At 39.0% G+C, this 24,682-nt stretch overlaps 1 protein-coding gene across 7 annotated transcripts in view; it reads left to right on the top strand.

Annotated features, from left to right (window-relative positions):
- brd4 (bromodomain containing 4) overlaps positions 1-24,682 on the top strand; it is an 89,296-nt gene that overhangs the window by 47,874 nt on the left and 16,740 nt on the right. For all 7 annotated transcript variants that reach the window (XM_079834931.1, XM_079834930.1, XM_079834926.1 and 4 more), the window contains 4 exons: positions 20,416-20,785; positions 23,260-23,397; positions 23,489-23,624; positions 24,246-24,649. In XM_079834931.1, coding sequence (XP_079691057.1) covers positions 20,546-20,785; positions 23,260-23,397; positions 23,489-23,624; positions 24,246-24,649 — 918 coding nt within the window. In that variant the 5' untranslated portion in view covers positions 20,416-20,545. The remainder of the gene's footprint in view (positions 1-20,415; positions 20,786-23,259; positions 23,398-23,488; positions 23,625-24,245; positions 24,650-24,682) is intronic.

The raw sequence follows: 24,682 nt of genomic DNA, 5'->3' as shown, positions 1-24,682 counted from the left end.
AAAGACACCCCCGTGATGGCTAGCTCGTTAGCTTTCTGCTGGAAAAAACGGTAAGAAAATCGATAAAAGTTTCATGAAATAATATAGATATTTATCGGAGGTGCCGTGTGACGTCGTGGGCGATGCCGTCTGGCTCTGAGGGTTAAATAAGGCGATCTGGCGCTGGAATGCGTTTGTGAAATCATGCGGAGCTCGTGGCCGCTGTTTTCACTAGCGGTGGCTCGAGCAATCAATTGCTTTTGCGGAGACTTCATTCACGAAATGTACCCTAATGTGTCCCTATTCTTGATATACACAGATTAACATCTTTGGTTTTTAATGAGAAAATAAATAAACTATACTCAGCGGATCTATGTATTTATTTACTACCATAAAGAATCGCTGGACTACAAAATAATGTGTTATAGCAGACGTAAGGAACTATCATCCAATTTCTGGACACACACACACACTCCTATCGCAGATTTTTTTATTTATTTATTGACCTGAGGGAAGGGTTCTGGCAGACCAATCACAGCGCTTGCAGTCCGCGTAGAATTGAAGCGTTGTTACATTTTTGGAGAGGTGCGCGTCAGGGTACGGCGTATCCAACGCGTCTATGCGTATGGTACGCCGTACCCTCTGCGTGCACTCGACGCAGAAGTATAAATTGGCCTTTAGTCTTGATCGACGTGAAGCATCACAGATGCGGCGTCGGTTGTCGTCCACTATTACGCAATATACGAGAGAAAACGATCGATTCTTGCGTCCTGATGGCCATTGTCATTTACAAATCCCCATGATACCCTACGTCAAACAGATCATGCCAAATTTGGGCTAAAATCGTGTAGTCTGAACCCGGCGCAAGAGTGCGTTGTTTGCGTTCCCTCGTATGCATTTGGCTGCCTACCAACAAGTAAGGAAAATATGTCTATAAAAAGCATTTCACATGTACCAGGGCTCCAGACTAACTTTTTTCACTAGGAGCACAGTGGCCCCCAACTGAAAATTTTAGGGGCACAACCAGAAATTTTAGGGGCGCACACCGTAAATCAACATGCTAACCAAATCTACTAATTTCCACTGTATTACTAATAGGGATCTGTATCGTTAAGGTTTTAATGGTATTACTACTCTTACCGATACTGCTTATCGATCCGGTACTTTAACAGTATTCTTACCGGTTCTTTTTTATTATACTTTTTTTTTTTTTTTTTTTATAAAAAAAAAACATAATTAAGAACATAATTAACATGGCTTTATAATCTGAAAAGTAAAATATCTATAGCAAAAGAAACCGCAAAGTTTGAACAAAATATAAAACATCTATTTGTAAATGGACCAGTGTGCAGGCATTCGGAAGGTCTGCTAACATTAATATTACAGTAAAGAACAAACCTGCAAAGAAATCTAATACAGTAATGAAATGTAAAATAACACTGCATAGTTTTCACTGTATAAATTGATAGATTAATGCTTATAAAAGCTAAAGTTATTAATTCAAGAGATGTGAATATTTTCTATTTGCCTTTTGTTCGATTCGAATTAATGGCTCAATCGTCAGCAGGTTTATTAGACGCTGCCCCTTTAAGACCGATTGAATGTATAACTAATATCATATTCTCCTATTTCTCCAAACTATTTATGCCCATTTAAGATATAAACTGTTAAAATAACTACTCTCCAATCCGGTCATTTTGACACCGGCTATTTGTTGTTTATTTGATGGTTTAGACGCGCACACGAAGCCTAAAATATTAAGTGCAAGTCGGTCCATTTCGCAGCACACACACATAAGCCGCCTTGAAGTTGGAAACAGCGTCTCTTGCGCGGATTATTGTGCATTTAATAGCTCTTTATTATCAAACACATTCCACAGTTTAGCAACAGTAGAGACTGCAGTTTACAACAATCACTGAATCTGACGTTTAGTTTAGGTTTAACAAGAAATGACAGCGCAAGGCTGTGAAGGGAAGGATGTCGCGCTCGACTGAACACGGCTATAGGAATAGTTTTACCTCATTCCATCTTTTTATAATTCTTGGAAGCCAAAATCGAAAATAAAATTAGATTAATATCACAGCACATCCCTAAAGTTTAAGCAGACTAAACTTTTGTTTAGTTCTTGGCCATCGTCACTCATTAAAGCTGACTGTGGTGTAGAGGGCTGCATTGGGATTGAGTCCCGCCGGGTCCCGCGGGACCCAACGCAAATCTCGCGGGAGCGGGCGGTTTGAATTTTGCTGCGGGCGGGAATGGGCGGCTAAAAAAAACACAGCGGGAATCGGCGGGATAGGGAGGTTGCCTAACGACATGATGGAGAAGATGTCAATAGATGATGTAGAAAAGAACCTCAAACGAGGTATTTACAGCACAAAAGCTAAGCAAGGAAAGTCTGACATTTGGAGAAGTTTCTCAATTGTTTTGGTAGGCAAAATCATGCGGTATAACGTTATATGTATCCACATATTGCGCAGCTGGCAAATACATAGCTACTTGATCATACCTCACCAAAAACGCTCAGCACTCCCTGCAGGTCAAGTTGACTGTTTGGTGTTTTTGACTAACAATACATAGAAGTTTAGTGAGTGGAATTGTTTCTAAATGTCCGTTTGCTATTTTGTGTTCACATTACGTTCTGTTGAAGCATGTTTTCTCAGGTTTCCTTTCAGTCGGTCACGTTCGACGTAGCCTACGTCGGAACTGACCGACGAATTGGGATTTGTTTTTTGTTTCTCAATCTGGTTTTCTGTTTTCTGTTTTGCAAAGCAGTCTATTTTTATGTGCAAAGTTTTTGATAAAAACGAAATTATATTTGAATGTATTTGTCTTTTTGTTTTTTTACATGCAGGCCAGGGAAACGAAACAAACAACCCCATGAATCTCTTTAATAATATCAATACAAATACGTGTTTTTTTTCCCCTGCGGGACGGGAGAAGACACAAAATCAATGCATCTCTATTATTGTGTGGGAATAAATTCTCAGAGTTTTGCGGGTGCGGGCGGGAGTGGACATACATATTGCGGGAGCGGGCGGGAGTGTAACACATACGTTGCGGGAGCGGGCGGTAATGGTCAGAAATTCGGCGGGTGCGGGCGGGAGCGGGATGAAGAAAACAGTCCCGCGCAGGGCTCTACTGTGGTGTTGTGTTCGCGTAGCTCCACGTGACATAGCTCGTTCGCTTTCTCTCTCTTCTGGATTGCGAAATGCATCACGGACAAATGGTTTAATATTCTCTCATATAGAAACGGCTGGCAAAGATAGAATTTGCCAGACATAACGTCTATCAATTATAATTAGTAAGTGTATTTTCTTAATTTCTCCAGTACCGACAGCAGGCAAATTTACAGGTCGCACATGTGCGCCTGGATGTAAAATTCAGTTGCACACTCTCAAATTTTAGTCGCAAAATGCGACCATTTGGTCGCACTCTGGAGCCCTGTGTACACACTTTTGATTAGTTGTGCATCTCTAATGAAATTTGTTTAGCTGTTAAGTGATTTAAAAGCTCCCTTTTCTACATTGCTTCAGACAATTTAATCACAATGATATACTGTCACATTACAATCTTCAACCTCGTGTCTCATGAAGGCCGGTCTTATTTATTATTATTATTTTTTCATGTTATGATTGACATTTCAATGGATTTGCCCAGCTGTCAAAATGCAAAGTAAAAAAACCCTTGAAATTCAGTCCATATTTCACTCTATTGAAGTGTTATAATGGATTTTAATACATTTCATTGTTTATCCACCACATATGAGGTATAAAGCTGTAGATATAAAGCTTTTAAATAGTTTTTCTCCCAGACATATTTTATGTGACCACAACATTAAGCGGCGATCTGTCACATCTTAGTGACCCTACCCACAAGGTGACCGTTTCCATCCCAGTCAGTGTGGTGGGCTCGTGTCAATCTAGACCATTGGACAGAGCCATTTTATTCAGATCTGGACTCTATCTGGAGGGGGTTTTGATATAGTGGTTTACTGGAATTGTTAATCTAATTGTTCAGCTGTACTCTTGCATTTCAAAATGTTTGACTTTTTAACTTTGTGTAATGGTTCGCTTACGTCTACAAACGCAAAGATGACAAGTGGTCAGAAGAGCTTGACTATTTACTACTGATCTGATTTTGCCCTACATTTTCCCATATACTGAATTGCTCATTGCCATTTACGACCAAGATTTGTTCCTGATTTTAGTTCTCAGAATCTGACTCACAATGACTATTGTGATGAGGCAAGTTTTCGTGGGTTATCTGTAAATCTGGGTTTCATGATATTTAATCGTGTCTGTTTCTATCGTACAACCGGTGTATAATCTATAGCAACATGATTCTCATTCAAAGCCAAATTCCTTGACTAGCTTGACAACCAGTGACATAAATTTGGACCTGTGATGTGTACCATTTGCTATTTTTGTTTTTAGATTAAAAAAAAAAATCCTCACCACTTGTTAAAACTGAAATACACACATATTAGAATTTTCCATCAGCTGTCTCCATACATTTTGTCAGTCGCTTGCTTTCCATTTCTGATGCTGCTCATGTGTATGCATATGTCAGATATTATTTGACAAATCCCTCAAGCTCCACAATGAGTACCATTTTAAGAAGCATGTTGTAATGTTGAGCATCATAACTCAAGGTATGCGTTTACTGTGCAGTACATTGAGTGAGTAAACTCCTGCACACAGTGTTCTGATTGGCTGTGATTTGGGATTGTAACGTTGCACTGTGTGTCTGTGTTTAGTGTTCAGGAATCTTGTTGTGTCTGGCCACTTTGTAATGAATATAATTAAGGATACGGCAATTACTTGTACTAAGATGAGTTTGTGTTGTTGTGTGTATGTGTGTGTGGGCATGCGCATAATGTGACAATACGTTTTTCCATTTCCATTAATTCTTTAGTTTCACTTTGTAATCAATGCCAATGTAATTTTAAAATTATGGGGGTTTTAGGTTTTTGGAAAGTCCAGTGAAAGTAAAAAATTGAAAATTAAAATTCCTCTGATCACAGAGATGTTTTTCACTTGACTTTGGTGTTTCTGTTCAATATTATGACAAGATAGTAGAATAATTTTAGCTAGTACTTTTATCGACTTTGTGTAATATTAGCATTGTATTTTGCGGTATTGCATGATTTTCTTGCCCAGATTTGCATATTTAGTTTAGCTCTGTAAAAATATGGTTTCTTTTACTTTTGTGTAATTTTCTTAGAAATACATCACATCAACACATCGCAGAAACATTAGAGGACTGAGACCCACATCTGTGTTTCTTTTTGTCTGTTTCAGTGCAGAATTTTAGAAAAATATTCTTGCTGAAGATGTCAAATTTCAGCTCTTGAGTAGAGAAATTATGTAATCGAGATGTCCTGTTGCTTTTATGGAAAGAGAGTAACGTGTGTAACAAAAGTGACTCTAGTTTCAGTCTGCTGAGGGGACTTTACACAAGAGGAAGTTTTCCTTTGTTTATTAAAATGGGAACATTCAGAGCCTGAACTGCTATGTCTATTTTTTTTTTTTTTTATCAACACTTTACACAGGCACAGTTATCAGTTGATAAGTCTAATAGTCTGACTGTTATTCTAAACCTCTGCAGAGCGAGTTAAATTAAAATCTGCTCTGAACAGCTGGATAACAGCTCTGTTGTTGTTAATGAAGCAACATTGTGTAATTATTTGGCTGTTGGTTTTTATAAGCGCATTGAATGAAGTTCCAGCACCGCACAGATTTGGCGGTTATTGGCCATCTGTGTGTGCGTTCATGCTACACCAGCTGGACTAAACTCATGGTGGGGTCATGTAGTGCTTCCAGCTCCAGTCTGTCACTTAAGTGTGATCTCTTCCTGTATTTGTAATTGTGTTTTCCATTACAGCCTGCGTGTGTGATCACTACACTTTCACTGCAGTCACAACAGCTCATTTGCATGTTGCTGGTACAAGACAGTTGGCGTTGCATTGGCTTGTGAATTTCCCGATGTGTTTGTTCAGTTTGAGAGCTCTTCCGCGTCAAACCATTTGACATGGTGAATTACTAGGTGAATTCAAGAGGCCTCTTGAGCTTTAAAGGAAAGTTCTGGGCAAATACTAGTTGAGCTAGTTAAACATCCATGACATCATTTTGGAAGCGTCAACCACCTGTAATTGCAGTAATGTGCGGATTACTGGACTCGCTCCCGAACCCGGTGTTTGACATGGTGATAATCTCTACTGTAAACACACTGGTGCAATAACAGCCTACGCTTTTTGATGGATGCAATATTAGCAACTGTAGGCACATTAACGGTCAATGGTTGTTGGGAAACTAACATTGACCGTTATGTGCATCAAAGATCATATACAAAGTGAAGCTAAATACTGCTCTTTTGATTCGTCTGTTTAAAAAGCAAACAGAAATTGTGTGTATAATAATTAGGGGTGGGAGAAAAGGTTGATGCATCGATTCGTTTTCTAACGATTCAGAATCGATTCTCAAAAATTCAGAATCGATTCTGTGTTCAATTCAAACTGCTCCTTCACCACTGTGCGCGCGCGGTCACTGGCCAAACAGAAAAACCCGCTGATAGATGAACGTTCGTATGCTTGTGAATTGACTGTTCGCAAAGACCCGCCCCCTTTAGTTACTGTTGCAATGTCCGGCAGGCGCCTCTCGCCACATACTCATGTTCTCACGTAGAGAAAATACATTGCGGAGGCGCAGAGCAAAGAGGACACTGACAAAACGCCGACAGAAAGGAGAGAGCAAGTTACTTTTAATATGAAACATTCTCAACTTTAAAATGTTGTCTTTTTTTATAGAAATGTAAACTAGGGCTGAATGATTTTGGGAAAAAATCTAATTGCGATTTATTATTTTAAATTTTTTTTATTATTTTTTTTTTTAACCAATATTGCGATTGCAATTTAATATGCGATTATTTTTTAAACTCTTTGTCTTCTGTATTATTCAACAATACATCATTGTATAGTAATCGTGGAAATCTTTAATTGGTACCTCACGATCCGATTCCAAAACAATTCTTGAACTTTTTCCTTATTAATTATTAATATTAATAGGCTATTAATCTTATTAATTTATTAAAAACTTAAAATGTTTTTTATTATGATTATAATTATAAGCTTTTTAAAATAACTACACATTATACCATTTTAATTAAAAGAATTGCATGTGTAATAATTTTAAATATATAAACTAATATAGCTGCAAAACATAAGCTGGTAAATCATAAAGAGGAACAAAAAAACATATTACAAGCAATGAACAAAGAGTGCTTTCAGTATTTAAGAGTGTTTGAACTGTGAGTGATTTTTCTCTTTCTCAGCTTTACTGTTGTTTGATTATTAATCATGACGACATCATAGACACCTGCATTCACACTAATGCACAGATCTCTTTTGAAATATATGATGTTTTTGCCCTGTCTGTTTAATTCATTAAGACATTACTGATGGTGTTTACATTAATTTTGTGTCGTAAAAGCATTTTGAGATGCACACAGGCGCGTGCTCGCGAGCACTCTTCACACAGCGCCGCGTGAGCATTTGAAATGGAAAGCCTTCTGTCAGTGAGTTTCTTATTTTTAATATACAAGCACACTGCATTCCTAACGACATGAATGAAGCCTTCGTTGAGCATTTGTAAGGAAAATACCGGCAGGCGAGAACACACACTGCAAGCGTGACATCAAGCAAAGTTTCTCACAGCGCATATCCTGTGCAAAGAAGCCTGCGAATGTCATTGCAATTCGCGCCGTCAACCTTTCCGAACGTTATGAAATATTATTTTTTGGTTCGTGTGTGATTTTTGTGTGTGTGTGTGTGTGATAGAGAGAAGGAGGGAGATAATGGAAGCAATCAGAATACGGGTGTTTCTAAAACACACGCAGCGCCACCGCGCACCTGCAGTTAAAATCTAAGCTCAGAATCATTGGAGAGAGAATCTTTTCTCCCACCGCTATTGTAGCCTATAGTATGAACAGCACAATATTAGATAGATCAAACACAAACATTTTTATTTTCCTTTTAGGCCAGGCATATGATATGTGTAACGTGCCAAGTTGATGCTTCTTCTGCAGACTTTACTCTCGCGTGTCACGTGACCAGACTGTAATCGCAGCCTTTGTGGTTAGGAAATCTTGTTTTATCATATTGCGATTATTATCGCAAACTCAATCGTTCAGTCCTAATGTAAACCACAAATAGTGTTTTGTGGCTCTTTAATGTGTCATGATCGTTGTTGCGCCTCAGTTAAAGCTGCTCGTGAAACGATCACATCTTCCTTCTAGTTCCTTGATAAGCATTACATTAGCATAAATGAACACTAAAAGAAATATTGTTTCAACCGTGAAAAGATGTCAATAAACACCGTTTTTCAAGTTCAGTCCACTGATGTTAATCTACTAACTCTCCTGACTGCTTTGTCAGACAAAATGCCAGATTCGGCGATGTGATTTGTCAGATCGCCTGTCAATCAAACTCGCGGCGAAGGGTGAATTTGAAGTTAAAATGGACAAACTACGACCTGCTTATCTGGCGTAACTCGGTTGCTTTTAAATGTACTATATAAATAAAATTTGACTTAACTTGAAAGGAAACTTTTTTGGGTTTAAAGACATTTTTTTTGTTAAAATGTTCTAAAGAAACTGAAAAATAGTCACACTTAGTTGTAAATTGAGAACTGTTTATTCTTAATGATTGTTCTTTGCAATTCTTTTGCAAAAATGGCTTACCATGTTTCATTCAGAGCTTGTTAATCCTGAATATAACTTTGTTAATAAAATAAAAGTATTGAAAGAAATCTTCATAATCATTTTTAATATGGAAATACTGTTAAACAGATATTATAACTATAAACAAAAAGCACAGTAACTCCAATTTTGGTTAAAATGTAAAGTTCATGTATTTGCACAGCAGGATAATTAGTTACCAAAAAAAGTATGTTAAGAATCTTTTTGGGAATCGGATCGTTACTCCCAGAAACGGAATCGGATCGGATCATTAAGTGCCTTAAGATTCCCACCCCTAATAATAATGAGGCCTGGGTTAAAAATATCTTTTTTTTTTTTTTTTTAACCCGATTCTCATTTTGAAGAACCAGTATCGATTCATAAAGGCACAATATGTAAGATTATTGGATTAACGTATCTAAAAACCACTAGGACAATGTTATATAGTTTGTCGATTTGTGTACTTACATTATCCCAAATGTTTCCAAGAATGTTTAAATCCAGAGAAATAAGCAATTTCTTTTTTAACCAGGACACAGACCGTGTCTGTGCGTCGCCTATCAATGATCTCATACCCACCATACCCTCAATTTTCGGTTTTATTTTGTAGAAACCATAAAAACACCAAAGACGCTTTTAATGTATGTTTTTCATTAGAAACATGAGCAACTGTTTGGATGCTTTCATCGGCAAAAAACGAATCATTGTTATATGATTCGGGGGTGGCATTGGTTCATGTAGGTTGTCTACAAACTGGAAGGTTGGTGGTTCAATCCCCGGTTCCACCTGACCAAGTGTCGGGGTGTCCATGAGCAAGACCCCTAACCCCAGATGCTCCCGACGAGCTGGATGGCGCCTTGCATGGCTGACACCGCCTTCGGTGTATGAATGAGTGAATGTGAGGCAAGATGTAAAGCGCTTTGGATGGCCATGGGTCTGTTGAAAGCGCTATTTAAATGCAGTCCATTTATGTAGCACAACACCGTTAAAGTGGGTGCACAGCAGAGTCCTGCACGGGTCCGATTTTGAAAACCCGTACCCGCAGTGCTTAAACCCGCATCCGACCCGTTTTCCGACAACAGCACTAATTAAAATCCGCACCCGACCCGACCCGCTTAAAATAGAACCGACACCCGACCCGCACCCGCAATAAAATCAGTTTAGCATATCACATTATTGACACACTTACAAAAATGTCTATTGCCAGCATACAGAAGTTATTACACGACCATTAACACAAGGACAACTTCTGCCGGGATCTTAACGTGACTTAATGTACTGTTATTAAGAGACCAAACTCAGTAAACATAATACTAATAACGTATACTATGTACAAAAAATCAGATGAGCCCAGAATATGAACGCAACGCGTATAATTACACGTTAAACGTTTTCCTACCAAAGAAAACCATTATAAAAAAAACACTTAACGTGGCTTAATGTAGGCCTACTAAGACAGTGTTATTAAGAGACCAAACTCAGGAAATATAACACAAATACTGTTCGATTGAACTGCGTGTGCTTGGTTTGTTACCACAGTTATCTGCGTGCTTCCTCAGTGATGAAGTTCCACATTTGCGGCTATCTTAACTCCTCATGATTCATCTTGACGGCTGCAGTGCAGGCAGAGCGCGCGCGCGGTTGTGATTCTTCTGTGAGGGCACGCGCGTGCCGCGCGGCCACAGATGAACTGATATGGATTTGAAATTATTTTATCTACTTGGAATACAGGCAAGGCATATTTTTGTATTTTTAGGAACACATCTACAATATACATGCATATATTGTTTATATATAGGCCTATATTCGTTTGCACGTGACTGTTTAAAAACCGTGTTTAGACCCGTGTTTCTCCCTTGTCCGACCCGACCCGCACCCGCATTCCGACACAGTAGGATGTTTTTCACCCGTTTCAGCAATATTCGCGGGTCACCCGTCGGGTACCCGCACCCGTGCAGGACTCTGGTGCACAGTGCAATTTTGGCCACAATTTGGCCGTCTGAGACAAATTTTGCGAATCCTAAAAGATTCCTCAGATCCTAGGCTAAAATCTGAAGTCTTTGATCGTTAGTTTGACATGTTCACCGGCAGCCGATTAGTGACCGCTGCGATCACATTTTACCTCAGACGTAATTCTGGTAGTGTCAGAAGATTTGCCGCACAATCCTGCAGTGTGACTTCTCCTACGACGACCGTCAAATTATCTTCGTTTTTCAAGACAAACTATGACCAAAATGAGCGCTATAGATTTCTTTGTTGTCACCATTTCAATCCTGCGTGTATGCAGCTCTTTGTCGCCGAAAGTGTCATTGATTGATGATATAAAACTCTGGACGAGTTTTCTTGCGTGCGTCCAACTATCATACAGTCTGACAATACTGACAACTGAGATCTTACAGTGTGACATGGCTTACATCATGTTCGTACTGTAAGGCAAGGAACAAACGTAAAGGACCGTTATAAATCGCACAGTGTGCACTCGGCTTTAGTCTTGTCTCGTCTGCGGCATAATAAAAGCTCTGAAATCCAGGCATCATCAAGCTACACCTTTTTGTTTTGAATAAGCGATCTCTAACAGCGAAAAATTACATATTGTGGCTTTAAATCCCAAGAATCAATCTTTTAATCTATACTGTTTTGTAGCATTGTAACATTGTAGTGCTCCTCCCATTCAAAATATCGCAATAAGCTACTTCTGATGGGAAATAGTCTCTGCTTTCAAATTCTGTCAATTTTATATTGAAATTCAAAGAATAAATACCATTTTGCCGCTGTTTAATGTGGCGTGACAGATCGTACAGCGCCTTCAGTTCAAGTAAGGCGGCAATACGGAGTGCAGGTGAACCGATCGCCTGTGCTTTACTAGTTACAACACAAAATAAACATGGATGAACATCAGAAGGTATGTTGAAAGATACAGTACAATTGACAAAAATCCGTATCATGTCTCTCATCATTGCGGTTTCAGCCGTGAAAAAAAGAAAATCTAAACGGCTTGTAAACAATGTTACTTTTACCTCAGAAAAGCCATTCAATGTCCAAAAACTCTTTAGTCAGCAAGAAAAACGAGCTCTTGAGAGGACCATTTTGCTAAATGTGGGCTATGCACTGTATTGCATATTCAAAACCTGTTCTTCAATATTTAATGTATGTCTAAATACGACATGTTTATATGACAGCCACTATTTAAATGTTTATATTTGAAAACAAGTACTGTACCTGATATGCCCCAGTTAATCAATATCACCGAAATCAAATTGAATCGCAAGCTTGTAAATTTAATTGTACAATTTGTCAATACCCAGCCCTAATATTAATGCATTTACAGTCCAAGTGCAATGTTGTGCTATATTGACTTGGAAAAGAGTCCAAATACTGCTTTGAATACTGCTATATGCTTTCTAGAAGGCATAAACATTTATAAATGTTAACATTAGATTATTAAAAGAATCACTTACTGGCTTTAGCCGTATAATCTGTTGTCATGGCCATGTATAGCTACTCTGGTACGACTTTTACCAGAACGGGGATACCAGAAGTGGACTTTTATACACTTTTGAGATTCACATGCAGATGGCTCATCCTCTCCCGACAGCAAAATGTCCATATTTGCTATGACTTTCTAACATTTACGGATGGAGAATATACCTGTGAAACGTAAGTTATGCCCCTCATTTCAAACGCATTAAACACTGCAAGTAATTATCTCTGCCATCTCTCAGAGCATCTGACAGGGCAAGCTGCTTTAAACTATACGTGTTAACTATATCTTAACAGTTATTTTGAAGCATATAATGCTTAATAGAAAGCATGTGTCATGTTTAGGACAAATTGTATCATGCACTTTCCCATCATCAGCTCATTATCCGCTATTTTTCAGGTGCGTTCGTATCAATCTACTGTATATCGATATAAACGGTATTGTCTCATTCTATATGGTTTCTAAAAATATATATTGATATATTGTACAAACTCGATATACCGCGCAGCCCTAAATGCGCCCAAGCCTGAACGTATACACTACAGTTTAAACGTAAGGTTTTTTTTTTTTGATTGAGTCTCTTGTGCTCACCAAGGCTGAAAAAATTTGATCACAAATACAGTAAAAACAGTAATATTGTGAATAGACTTCATTTGTGATACATTTTTTCTTTGAATTGAAAGTTACAAGAACAGCATTTATTTGAAATACAAATATTTTGTAATGTTATACATGTATTTGCCGACACTTCAATGTAATGCATCCTTACTAAATAAAGGTATTAATTACTCTTTTTTAATTTTTTATAAACTTTACTGACGTCAAACTTGTGTCTGACTTGGGTCAGCTTTGTGTGATGTGTATTCATCTATACGAGCTCTAACTGGATTTTTAGGGAGGCCCTGAATGTTTCCCTGGAGCAGCTTATGAGTGAGCATTTACTGGTAACAGACAATTTGGCATTCTTTCCTGAGTAGTCACGCTGGCAGATCGTCAGCTCCCTCTCTCCGAGTCTGAGCTCTAGGGTTGATATAGTGGTCATGTGATCTACCCACTGTTTCTCTCGTCACTATGTGAGTCATCAAGAATGCTGTTAGTCAGACATAAACAAGTGATTTGTGCGTGTACAGATGCTTTTAGACTCGGGAAAAGAAGTGAAATGTGTGGCTGCCTGAATATGTCGTGTCCGAGATCCTGCAGGGTATTGCAGCTCTGTTTTTGGTTGCATTTCCTCCATAGTTTGGGGTATTTTTTAGCTGGGAGCACAACTTTTGTGTGTGTGCTCATGGACTTGGGCTGAAGATTATTCTAGTGGTCTTTGTGTGCCTACTTGGACATGATGTTCCCCATTAAGGAGCTTAACAGTAAAGTTAAATCAGAGCTGAACTCCCAGAGATTCGCACCATGAAGGGGATGGATGCTGGTCAACCCGCAGACCCTCGCAGCAGCTACAGGCACTGCCAGATGTAAAAGAAATATTTGCCCTCAAGCACTCCACTTTTTCTCACACATCCTGTTCTGGAGTTACGCAGTCACAGACTGTTGCCCAATCCTATAGATCTTCTCTGCAAATGGGATGATTAAAATCTTGTAAATAATTAGACTCTTGGACTAAAACCTGACTGTCCTTGTCGGTTTTTGACAGCTCTACATTAGAGATTAAAAATACAGAACCCTTATAGATTTATAAGCCGTTTGTTTACTACGCTTTGTGTGCCTAAAAGTTTACATAGCCCTTGCAGAATCTGTGAAAATGTGAATAATTTTAACAAAGAGGGGTCATATAAAATGCATGTTATTTTTTTTTTAGTACTGTCCTGAAGAGATTTTACACAAGAACAAGATGTTTACATATATTCCACAAGACTATTCAACTATTTAAAAAAAAAGAAACATTCACTGATGCTCCAGAAGGAAACCCAATGCATTAAGAGATGGGGGGTGAACATTTTTGCCCTTCGGAAGGGACAGAAGATACTTGCACTTTTCCCGGAAGACAAATTAAGTACAGTTTGAGTTTACCTTGATTAGTGCTGGGCGGTATCATGGTATTTTTCAAAATTATACCGGTTTCACGATATATGACGGTATTGTTTTCCCCTATACATGACCGGGTGTTAACCACATTTTCTACTAATTGTGAGAGGAAATACTGCAGTAGATTGACTAGAATGCCCTATTTTACTGTCATGAAGAGTGAATATTGTAGAAAAATTCCACACTAGAATTAATAGGCCTACAGGTTTACAAAGCCCCCACAAAATGATGCTGTGGGGAAACAACAACCAATAAAACACTCATTACAGACACATGCATATGAAAATTTGACCATGGAGATGGAAAAAAAAAAGAGTTGAGGGCACTTGCCTTATATAACCCTATATAACAACAAACTGACAAAACGAGGGAGAAACGCGGAAGAACATTTAAAAGGTCGAAGGACATTTGCAATGCATTTAAGAGCACTACAGTCTCTGAATAAATGACACACTTCAGTTTAACACAGAAAAATAATAAAGCAGTTACATTTTTGCCCATTCTTGTTTTTCTTGTTTGAATTGTCAGTCAGTCTGGAATTGTCAGTCACACAACGGCTGTCTGAATTCACTCACTCGTTTTCATTCACTCTTTCAAGTGGACAATATAAGTGGATAACGTAGGGAATAGTGAATGAGGCTTTAGAGTGTGATTTTGGACTTACCATAGGCTGTGATGCGATCTCAGCTGTGCTCTCACTACAGTGAAACGCGACCCCTCGAACAGTGACGCGCTGCGCCACGTTCCGAACATCTGAACGCGACACATACCGTTATTGCGGTATCATCCAAATTCATCTCATAACAAAAATAAATACCGGTATTCAGTATGAGCTGGTATACCGCCCAGCACTAACGCCTTGCATCGTGTTTCCTTCTGGAGCATCAGTGAATGTTTGTGTAAGTGGTAGTGGTTAATTTTTTTTTTCATTTATGTCCCTGTTTGACAGGAGTTAAAAGTTATTGTGTGTGTGTGTTAGTGTTGCTTGTGCTTTCAGACGCTCCTTTTTCCCGCTTTTCAAAAAAAAAATTCAAACACTTCCGTGTGCTTTCAAACGCTACCGTGCGTTGATCATTGTAGCCAATAAGCACACATCCGATGAGCGCATGAGCACAATGGCCAATCAGAGGTGTTTATGATTCCAGCTCAACAGCGCTAAAAGAAAATCTCGGTACCATAATTTTGACAACGTATGTGTGTGAGAGAGAAATTGCTTATGCTTGGCTTTTAGTGAGATGCTGCTTTTCAGTAGCCACGTTTACATGCACACTTTTTTGTCATTCCGATCAAAATCATTCCAATTGAAAGATTCGGTGGACTGTTTACATGAGACGTTATCTAAACCGATCTGGTGTTTACATGTGCTGACTTTCAGTAGGAATCATTTTGTGACATTCGCACACAGTTTGTCTGCCGCCTCAGATTCGTTACGTATCGTGGATCAATAGTTCTGTGTTGGTAATTTTTATATTTATTTATTTTTCTGTGGGCGGACATGCAGTAGTTTAACCTAATTTATGTCCTATACAATGGCTATTTCAACAGCTGTGAATGATGAATGCGGAATCAAAAATGAATTAAATTCATTTATTTTGAAAAACACAAAATTAACAATAAAATGCACTCAAATTATTAATAAAAACATAGGATATACGGTGAAACATGAATGAAGCATTCAAGACATGCTCCGCATCATTACTAGTAGTACTAAACATATATATTTCAGATGATTAAGGAAAGATACCATAATCACAAAGGTATAAATATTAACCAAAGTAATTAAAGTAGACTGTGGGTAATGTTACTTAACCAATTTGAAGCAGTTGTTGAATTATTTTTTTTATAGCTAACTTAACTAACGAGAAACAGAGAGCAGCTTGAATGTTCCCCGTTGAAATGGGGGAACAGTTTTATAAAAGCTATTTATTATTTGTCGTAAAGTGAAGAATCACCTCAGAAAAATAAATTATTCTGTCAGGCGCAGTTAAAGCCTAGGACAAACGCTGTCAAGATGAGATGGTGTAGCCAGGCTATGTCTGTGTCATTATTCAAACATCATGTTCATAACATGTTACGAAATAAAAAGTTTAATACCTCAGAAAAATTAACTTTCCTCTCTTGTCAACATTAGCCTGGTGTGAGCGTGGCGCGCGCTCTTCAGTTGTGGAGGCGCGCGCTGTATATCACGTCACAGAAAGACGTGCACTCAAAGTAATCGGATCAGGTCGTTTACATGGTGGAATTTTTCGTTTGATCGGTTCATGAAAAGGTTTATCCCACCCCTCTCAAACCGATTACAATTTCATTCGATTTGGCCATTTTTATTCCGATTGAGGTGTTTATATGGAGTATTTTTATTCGGATTGGACTTTTAAACCGATTACAGTGCTCCATGTAAATGCACCTATTGTTGACTTGTTTTCGTTTAGCAGATGTTTTTATCCCAGAAATCATTCAGTCTCTTTCATTATATTGTGTGTTCCCTAGGAATTGAACCCTTGGTCTTGTTTCTCTACTAGTTGAGCTGGAGTATTTCTCTGCCACACAACCGAGAAATGAAGTGCATTTTATGTGTACTCAAATGATTAGTCAAAGCTTTCATGAAACACAAGCATGGTGAATCTTTTTAAATAGTTCTTAAGCCATTCTTGTGTAAACCGTTATATGGAGTTCAGTGCAGCAATTTACACACAGGTGGTTTTATGAGCAACTTGCAGGTCTTTGCTCTGGTCTCATGATTGCGACTCAATGAATGGCATAATATCATGATTTAACGTTCTGACAAAAACTAAAAGAGAAGGGAATTGATTCTGAGCTGGCTCAAAGTGAGAGAACACTTGGCAGCTGCTGTGCTGTAAAATCATTATAACACTATTGTTTTTATTACAGCCAAAGCTTGTGTACGTTTAATGACAGAACACAAGTTCACTGCCTTTTTATTGTCCGACCTGCAGCGGTTAATACCCCTAATTTGACTGCAGAAAAGTATACTGGAGGGCACTTTGAGACTGGATCCCTTTTGCTTCATCGTACTGTTGCAAATTCTGATGATTTTTGCTAGGTCTCAGTCATTTTGAATGATTCAGGAATGGTACTTGTCACTGTCGACTGAATGCATATCATATTTTATGAAGACTTGACAGGAGACGGCGACTGTGCCAATGAGTCACTACAGCTCTTGTGTGACTTGGGGAATAGCAGTCTGTCCACTCCGCACACTTCATCAAGTGTCATAACGCGTTCCTCTGATCTCGTTTCCTCATTTAAGCACAGAGACATCAAGTTTTGCTCTGAATGTTCCCATTCTGATTATTTACGACTGTCTAAACCTGAAGTATTTTGTGGTTGACTCATATGAGTAATTTTTCAGTGGTAGTGCTGCAGTTGTAATGTTTCTAGGTTGAACGCTCTGAGCTTGTAGAGAGATATAAGGCTCTAGAGAGCAGTATGGGGTGACATGAGGTTTCATTAGCAGGAAGTGTAGGTGTGGGGATTGCCAGATTACAGAGGCAGTGGTGGGAGTGTGACTACTAGAGAGGCGAAGACATTTAGACCCTCCTTTGGTATCAATTACCAGGCTGACCTTTAACACGCTTCAATCGAAAAACAACTGGCTGAAGAACAAGAATTGATTGTGGAGGTGCAGGATGGGTCTGCAGGAGTGAAAGCGGCTTGTCTGCTGAGCTCTACATAAACTGTACTCTGTGATGAGGCTTCGTTTGGTCGTAGGGTCACCTGGGCACGGTGTGTTGATGAGATCACATCTCTCTCTTTCCTCTACTCAAGCACAATTATCTGATCATCTTGCCTCAGCAAAACACAAGTCATTGCCCAACCCGTAGTGTGCTGTGGGGCTCATTTTTAATTTAAAGAATATGACGACTAGTAAAGGTCATCTAATGCAAGAAAGTCCGCTTTTAAACTTTAGACGGTCATCTAATGCAAATTTGATGAGCTGTATGTAACTTTTGCTGCAATCACTACAGATTTTCAAAACAAAACTGCTGTTGAAAATATAGCCTTCATGTATTATTCAAGGTTGTACACTTTCATTGAATTCAAGTAACCAGTTACTATTAGAATGATTAATTTCACTAAGAAATGGTTTTTTTTTTTAAAGAAATATTTAAGCACAGATGATGTTTTCTGGTGGCAGCAGAATTTCAGGTTTCAATGTTAAAGTCAGCATGAAATAAACTAGGGATGTACCAAAATTAAAATTCTGGGCCAAAGCAATGGATGCACTTGACTTAAAAAAAAAAAAACTAATTTCTTATTTTAAATTAGCTTTTTTGTATAATTGTATTAATATTATTGTCTGGCTATCACCAGACCAAGCTCAATTTAAGATTGAACATTGGTCTGCTCTGTATTTTTCTACTGCACACGCGAGCATGAACATGCATAAATTAAATGACTCAGTACGCAATTGGATAGTCCTTCAACCAATCAGCCCCAAGAGGCGTGATCAGCGGGCAACGCATATGGGGCAACGAACGACCCATCGCTTCTCTATCCGTCATCGTGATAATCCCTCCAATAGCGCGCCAGGTAGATAAGCCAGTCTGTGATTGGTTCCCGCAAAAGTGTAACAGAAGCAGTAGAAGTAAATGTATGGGTTTCCAGACTGAGTTGCCTGAGATTTTAATTAAAATCTATCATTTTATTGAATCTGAATTTTAAAAATGCGTGTCATTTAAAATTGGAAAATTGGACAGGAAATATATTGAAAATAATATTAAATGGCAATATATTATTCTTCATTCAGTTCTATGTAACAGAATCAAATTTAACGTTTATTTTTTGACCAATTATCAATGTATAGTCCTACAAAGCTATTATCAGAGCATGTGAACTGATGGTGAGGAGTGAGAGTAACGTTATTTTACCAGCGTTGTCCGGCACGGCTATACCACACCATGTTGCAGCACAGTAGGGCGATTGCAAACAGAAACCAGTCTACTACAAAGAAATTTCATGCCGGCATGTTATTTGAGCAGACTTCGCTTTTCTGGTGAGCGGTACATGAGTAGAGAAGACTTCTCTCTGGTTGACATGTTGAGGTTCTCCAATCATTTCCTCCACTTAAACTTTGCCCCTTTCTAACAATCGACTGCGAGCTCTCATTCAGCCCTGCCTCCATTATTATATATTTTATTTGAACAGGGACAGTGCACAATAAAACATCAACCCTGTATATAACAAGGAGAGATGCATTGCACCGGGTTTTAGCAAATTGCTATTTTCCATCCGTAGTCCCTGGGCAGGTAAATAAAACATACAATAAATTAACAGTTACTAAATTCACAGTTGTGCAAAATTATCAATAGACACATTTCCACATCATTAAAACTATTTACCCCCCCTCCCATCACCTTTTATAAATTAATAAACCCCCCCATCTCTCACACAAACACACACAAACTCACAAATCCAGTCAACAACCTATGCAAAGAAGCAAGTCCCCACCCTACTTTATTATTATTTTTTTTTTCCAATAATCCATTTCACTGTAATGCACATGACAATACGGTAGAATAGATCGCTACTTCTGTTTTATTGTGACTTTTTTAATAAACTGGATCAAAATGGCAGTAATTCAATGTAAAAGAACGCTATACCTGTACAAAGCAAATCTCAAAACATTGACGTGCATGAATGAAGCTGTCAACACTTACTCTATAGTCTTCATTTATGGCCAATGAAAAGCTTGATGATGTAATTTTATTCAAGCTCCTATTGGTTACATGCGTGGTTTTTAGTGCATTATAGTCTATTTTACAAGACTCACTGGCCAACTTAAAGGTGGCATATTTCTGTTATTCCCGCAGATTTCAGTAATTAGTATCATTATACACTAATACCTGTGCCACAGCTGGAAAGACGGCACCTACTTGGACATAGTACAGCGCACTGACAACAGTGTCCTGCTTTAAAACCCAGTACGAGTCCTTTGGAAGATGTTAATGATTCAGACCACATCAGGGGATAATTAGAGAATCCATGGGCAATTACTTAAGCAAACATGAACCATTTGAATAATGCTGATTTGGGGGGGCAGAGAGGATGTGTGCGGATAGTTAAGTATAATTGAGATGATCGTGATGATTACAGTGATGGATCTGATGCAGATGGCATAGATGTAAATTTAAAGCGCTAATGACTGTGATTTGCTTCCTTCACAGAGAGCCCAGCGAGGAGTGCAATGGAATTAGCGGTGCTCTCCCTGTGGAGCCCGCGCCTGGCTCGAGACTGAACGAGTGGTGTCCTGCCCCACCCCCTCTCGTCCCTCTGCCCGCGCTCCACCCCGCCATTATGGGAGACGGCCTGGACGCAGTGCAGATGTCGGGGAGCAGCAGCAGTCAGGGGCAGCCCTCGTCCCAGGCCCCTTCCCTCTTAAACCCCAACACCCCAGAGATCGCCAACCCTACCCGGCCCAAGCGCCAGACCAACCAGCTGCAGTACCTGCTGAAGGTGGTGCTGAAGACTCTTTGGAAGCATCAGTTCGCTTGGCCTTTCCACTCTCCTGTTGACGCCGTTAAGCTAAATCTGCCTGTGAGTGATCTACGTCCATTTACAGTCCCGTCATGTCTGTGATGAGCAGGTCCTGTCAGACAGTGTACCGTTCTTTTGCCACTGAAATGGTGCTAGTTGTCATTCTGCAGCAGGTCCTCTGTCTGATGATCGGTGATTTGGTCCCTGAACCGCCCCACATTTCCACTGGTTATGTTGCTACATAACCTGCTCGCAAATAAACCGCATCAGTTTACATCAAGCAGTTGTAATCAAGCTGCTGTTGGTTTTTGGAGAGTCGAGCTACGGTCTTAACCCTGCAAATCTTGACATGAAATAATTTAATCATAATAATAATATATTTTTATTGAAGTTTAAAATAAGTTTGCATTTGAGTTGTTTTGTGTTGCGTAAGGCTCTGATGGCTGTCACGACCATCACAAAAACAGGATCGCAAATGCAAACGAATTGTTTGAATTGCAAGATTATTTAAGTAGAAAATGTAGTAATCAAACCAAAAACATTAGCACAAATAAATACATTCAATAGAACAAAGATTCAAATGAAATAATCAGTGCTTTTTCATGTGGATCTAACAGTAGTTTTCAGGTACAGAAATTGATCAAAGTAATCAAATGTAAAATAACACTGCATAGTCTGTACAAATTAAATATTGATTCATCCTTATTAAACTTTTTAAACCTTATTAAAAATGTTTGTTTTTTCTTTTGTTGTTTGATTAATGTTAAAAACAAGGATTGGAGCAGGAATATTAGGCTGCTGTCACTTAAGACGTAATGCATGGATCCGATATACTGATACGGTTACACATGCGTTGTCTTTCTCCACTGTTTACGTTCACTTAAACCGGAAACGACTATGTTTACTAGGATATACTCGTCGCCATGACAGGCATTGTGTGAATTTGGTGTGAATTTGTCCGTTCAAGCACAAGACATGAAAGCGAACTCAATTTAGTATTCACACACGTTCCGAGAACTGCACACTTCGGATGAGTGCACACAACTAATCGCACGAGTACCAAATTAAGTTCTCTTTTGCGTCTCGAATGTTTAAATGGCAAGGCTTAAAAACGTGCAAATGATACATTTTCCCGATCGGGGCAGTGACAGTTCCTTCAACTGTCCAGACCTTCACGCGCTGAAGGGCGTACCTACATTCGCCGTGTTAAGCACTGAAGGAAAGACACATTGCGCAAGGTAAATAAGAGGATGAAGACTAGTGGAGAAGACTAGTAACAAGATTTGCGTTAATCAGATGATATTTTTAATGTTGCTTAGCGGAAATAAATACAGAAACATTTTTTTGCCCAGTCGTTGGAGTCACACAGAGGGAAAAACACATTAGCTTTATTCAGAGGCCCAAACTGAGCAAGAATATGCAATTTGTAGCTGATATTTCTATGGCAAAAAGATGAAATTCTGCTTGTAATATAAGTCAATAAGATTTGTTTAGCAGTATAGCAGACTACTTACATAAAATGCATGTAAATAAGTTGCAAAAACCGTTTACTTTTTAAAAATACAGTATACAGTTTTGTAGGGTTAATCTGAGTATACATGACACAGCACATACTTGAATGACTGATACTAGGATATTGATATATTGGTGGTTGTTATTGTCCAAAAGGCAGGTTCACACATACTCCGTTTGCAGTGTGTATGCAGTACATATTGTAGTACGTATGTGTTATAGAAGCAGCTCAGGCTCACAACATTATTTCAAACCCAGAAGTTGTTACTGAAAATGTTTTTTCAGCATTGTGATTCTTTGTACACAGCACATTTATACAATATTTCACATGCGTATTCATGTTTAAAAGCACTACATTTAAACAACACATTCAATTCATTAGGCTATTTCTATAGATTTATATATAATCTGGATCAAGCAAGTGGCAAAACATTTGAACATTTATGTAAAAAGCGCAAACATTTTAAATGAAAACTTACAATTGACAAAAACAGCCGACTCTCATGCCTTTTCGTTTGCATTTATATCTTTATACAAGAAATCCTGCGGTTCATAAAGAATTGTTTTTCCACCTCCATGAAGAGACGAGTGCCATCCATTATTTCGCATATGCACTGCATATGCACTGCGAACGGTGTATGTGTGAACCTGACGTTAGCGTGGTAATATGCGGCATAAAACAAATAAACTTTACATTGATGACGAAGTCGAGCTACAGTGTTATTATCCGGGTATGTTTTTGCAAAAGTGTATTTCAAGTCTGGTTTATTTTATAAATAAATTAAATGAATTACCAAACTTGATTTCTGTCGGATTAACGCGTTTACGTTGAATAATACATTTTTAAAAATGCAATCTGAATTTGAACTTTTAAAATGCCTGTACATGTACTTGCTGTCAAAAATGTTCTCCATTGAAAGTCTCAAAGCTGCTTGCTGTTATTATAACACAAGGCCGTTAGGATGATGAAAGTTATGGATTGTGATGCATCATGCTGACTTTTTGTAACCTCCTCTCCCTAGGACTATTACAAGATAATCAAAAATCCTATGGACATGGGAACAATCAAGAAGCGCCTAGAGAACACTTTCTACGTCAATGCCCAAGAATGTATTCAAGACTTCAACACCATGTTTACTAACTGCTACATTTACAATAAGGTACTGGTTCACCTTTTTGCTACCATCATTCACAATGGATTGAAGTGGTGTGATGGGGCATGTGGTTAATGGTATGTGTCGCCCCCTGCAGCCTGGGGATGACATAGTCTTAATGGCAGAAGCGCTGGAGAAGGTGTTCCTCCACAAGATTTCAGAGATGCCCCAGCATGAGATCGAGATGTCGACCTCATCCGGCAAGGGTCGTGGCCGGGGCAGGAGGGAACCAGGTATAAATCTCATACTCACTCTTACTTGAGGGCCACTCACACTGCTGCCCTTTTTTACGTGTCCTAGTCGGCTGCTGATTCGACCAGATCATTTGGGCTTCACTGTCTTAATGTCTCTGCACCTTTGCATTAACTTTTTATCTCTGATGGTATACCTCAAATCTCCAGCCTTTAATTGAAAATGAACGACTCGCTTTGTTGCTATGAACTGCTTTCAGTGTCCTTTTATCCTGATTATAGTGATAACTAAAACAGAAATGCTAGTTTTACAGGTCTCAGATTATCATTTTAAAGACCTGTTCACAAGGACAATAACGATGGATATAAATTGTTATATAAAAGAATGCCAGAAACGACAACGGTACAGAGAAACAATATCTTTGGAATCACTTTCAAGAATGTTCGGGGTTTTTTTCAGCTGATGAACAATAAAAAGATTGACAGCCAATCAGAGTCTATTCTGCTTTAAGAACTCAAGCATTTAAGGAGGCAGACAACAAAACTGCAGCGTGCACTTGGAATCAAAAGAATGTTGTCAGCTGGTGTGGGCACTAATATAGTAATCATTCTCGGTTTGAACGGGCCTTAATTCTTTTGTTTTCTCTCTCTTTGTGTTATTAGACATAAACATGAAGATTGGGCCTGTCCTTGAGTCTTCACCCACAATCCCTCAAACACGTGGCCTTTCCAGTCTTGCCCCTGGGCCACAAACAAGAGGACCACCACTGGGTCCGCCTACTTTACCTCCCCAATCTGCCATGCAAGCCTTGCCCCCTCGAGTGCCCCCTCGGGTGCCCCCTCCGCTCCCTCCACTCCCTTCGCTCCCTTCGCTCCCTCCTCTCCCTTCACTCCCTACTCTCGCGCCTCAATTAGGGCCACCTTTTTCTTTGGGCCCCACTGACTGCAACCCACCGGCCCCCATCATGACGGCTGTGCCTCCCCCCACCCAAACTGCCCTGCCGCCCGTGCACATGCAGCAGAGCACTGCTTCTATTCTACAAAACCCCATCCCTATGCCTCCCAAAGTAAGTGGGCCTGTAACATTCATAGTTTCAGTC

The sequence above is a fragment of the Gobio gobio genome (assembly GCF_949357685.1).
Source record: "Gobio gobio genome assembly, chromosome: 1".
Taxonomy (NCBI): Eukaryota; Metazoa; Chordata; class Actinopteri; order Cypriniformes; family Gobionidae; genus Gobio; species Gobio gobio.
This window is presented reverse-complemented; position numbering and strand designations above follow the sequence as displayed.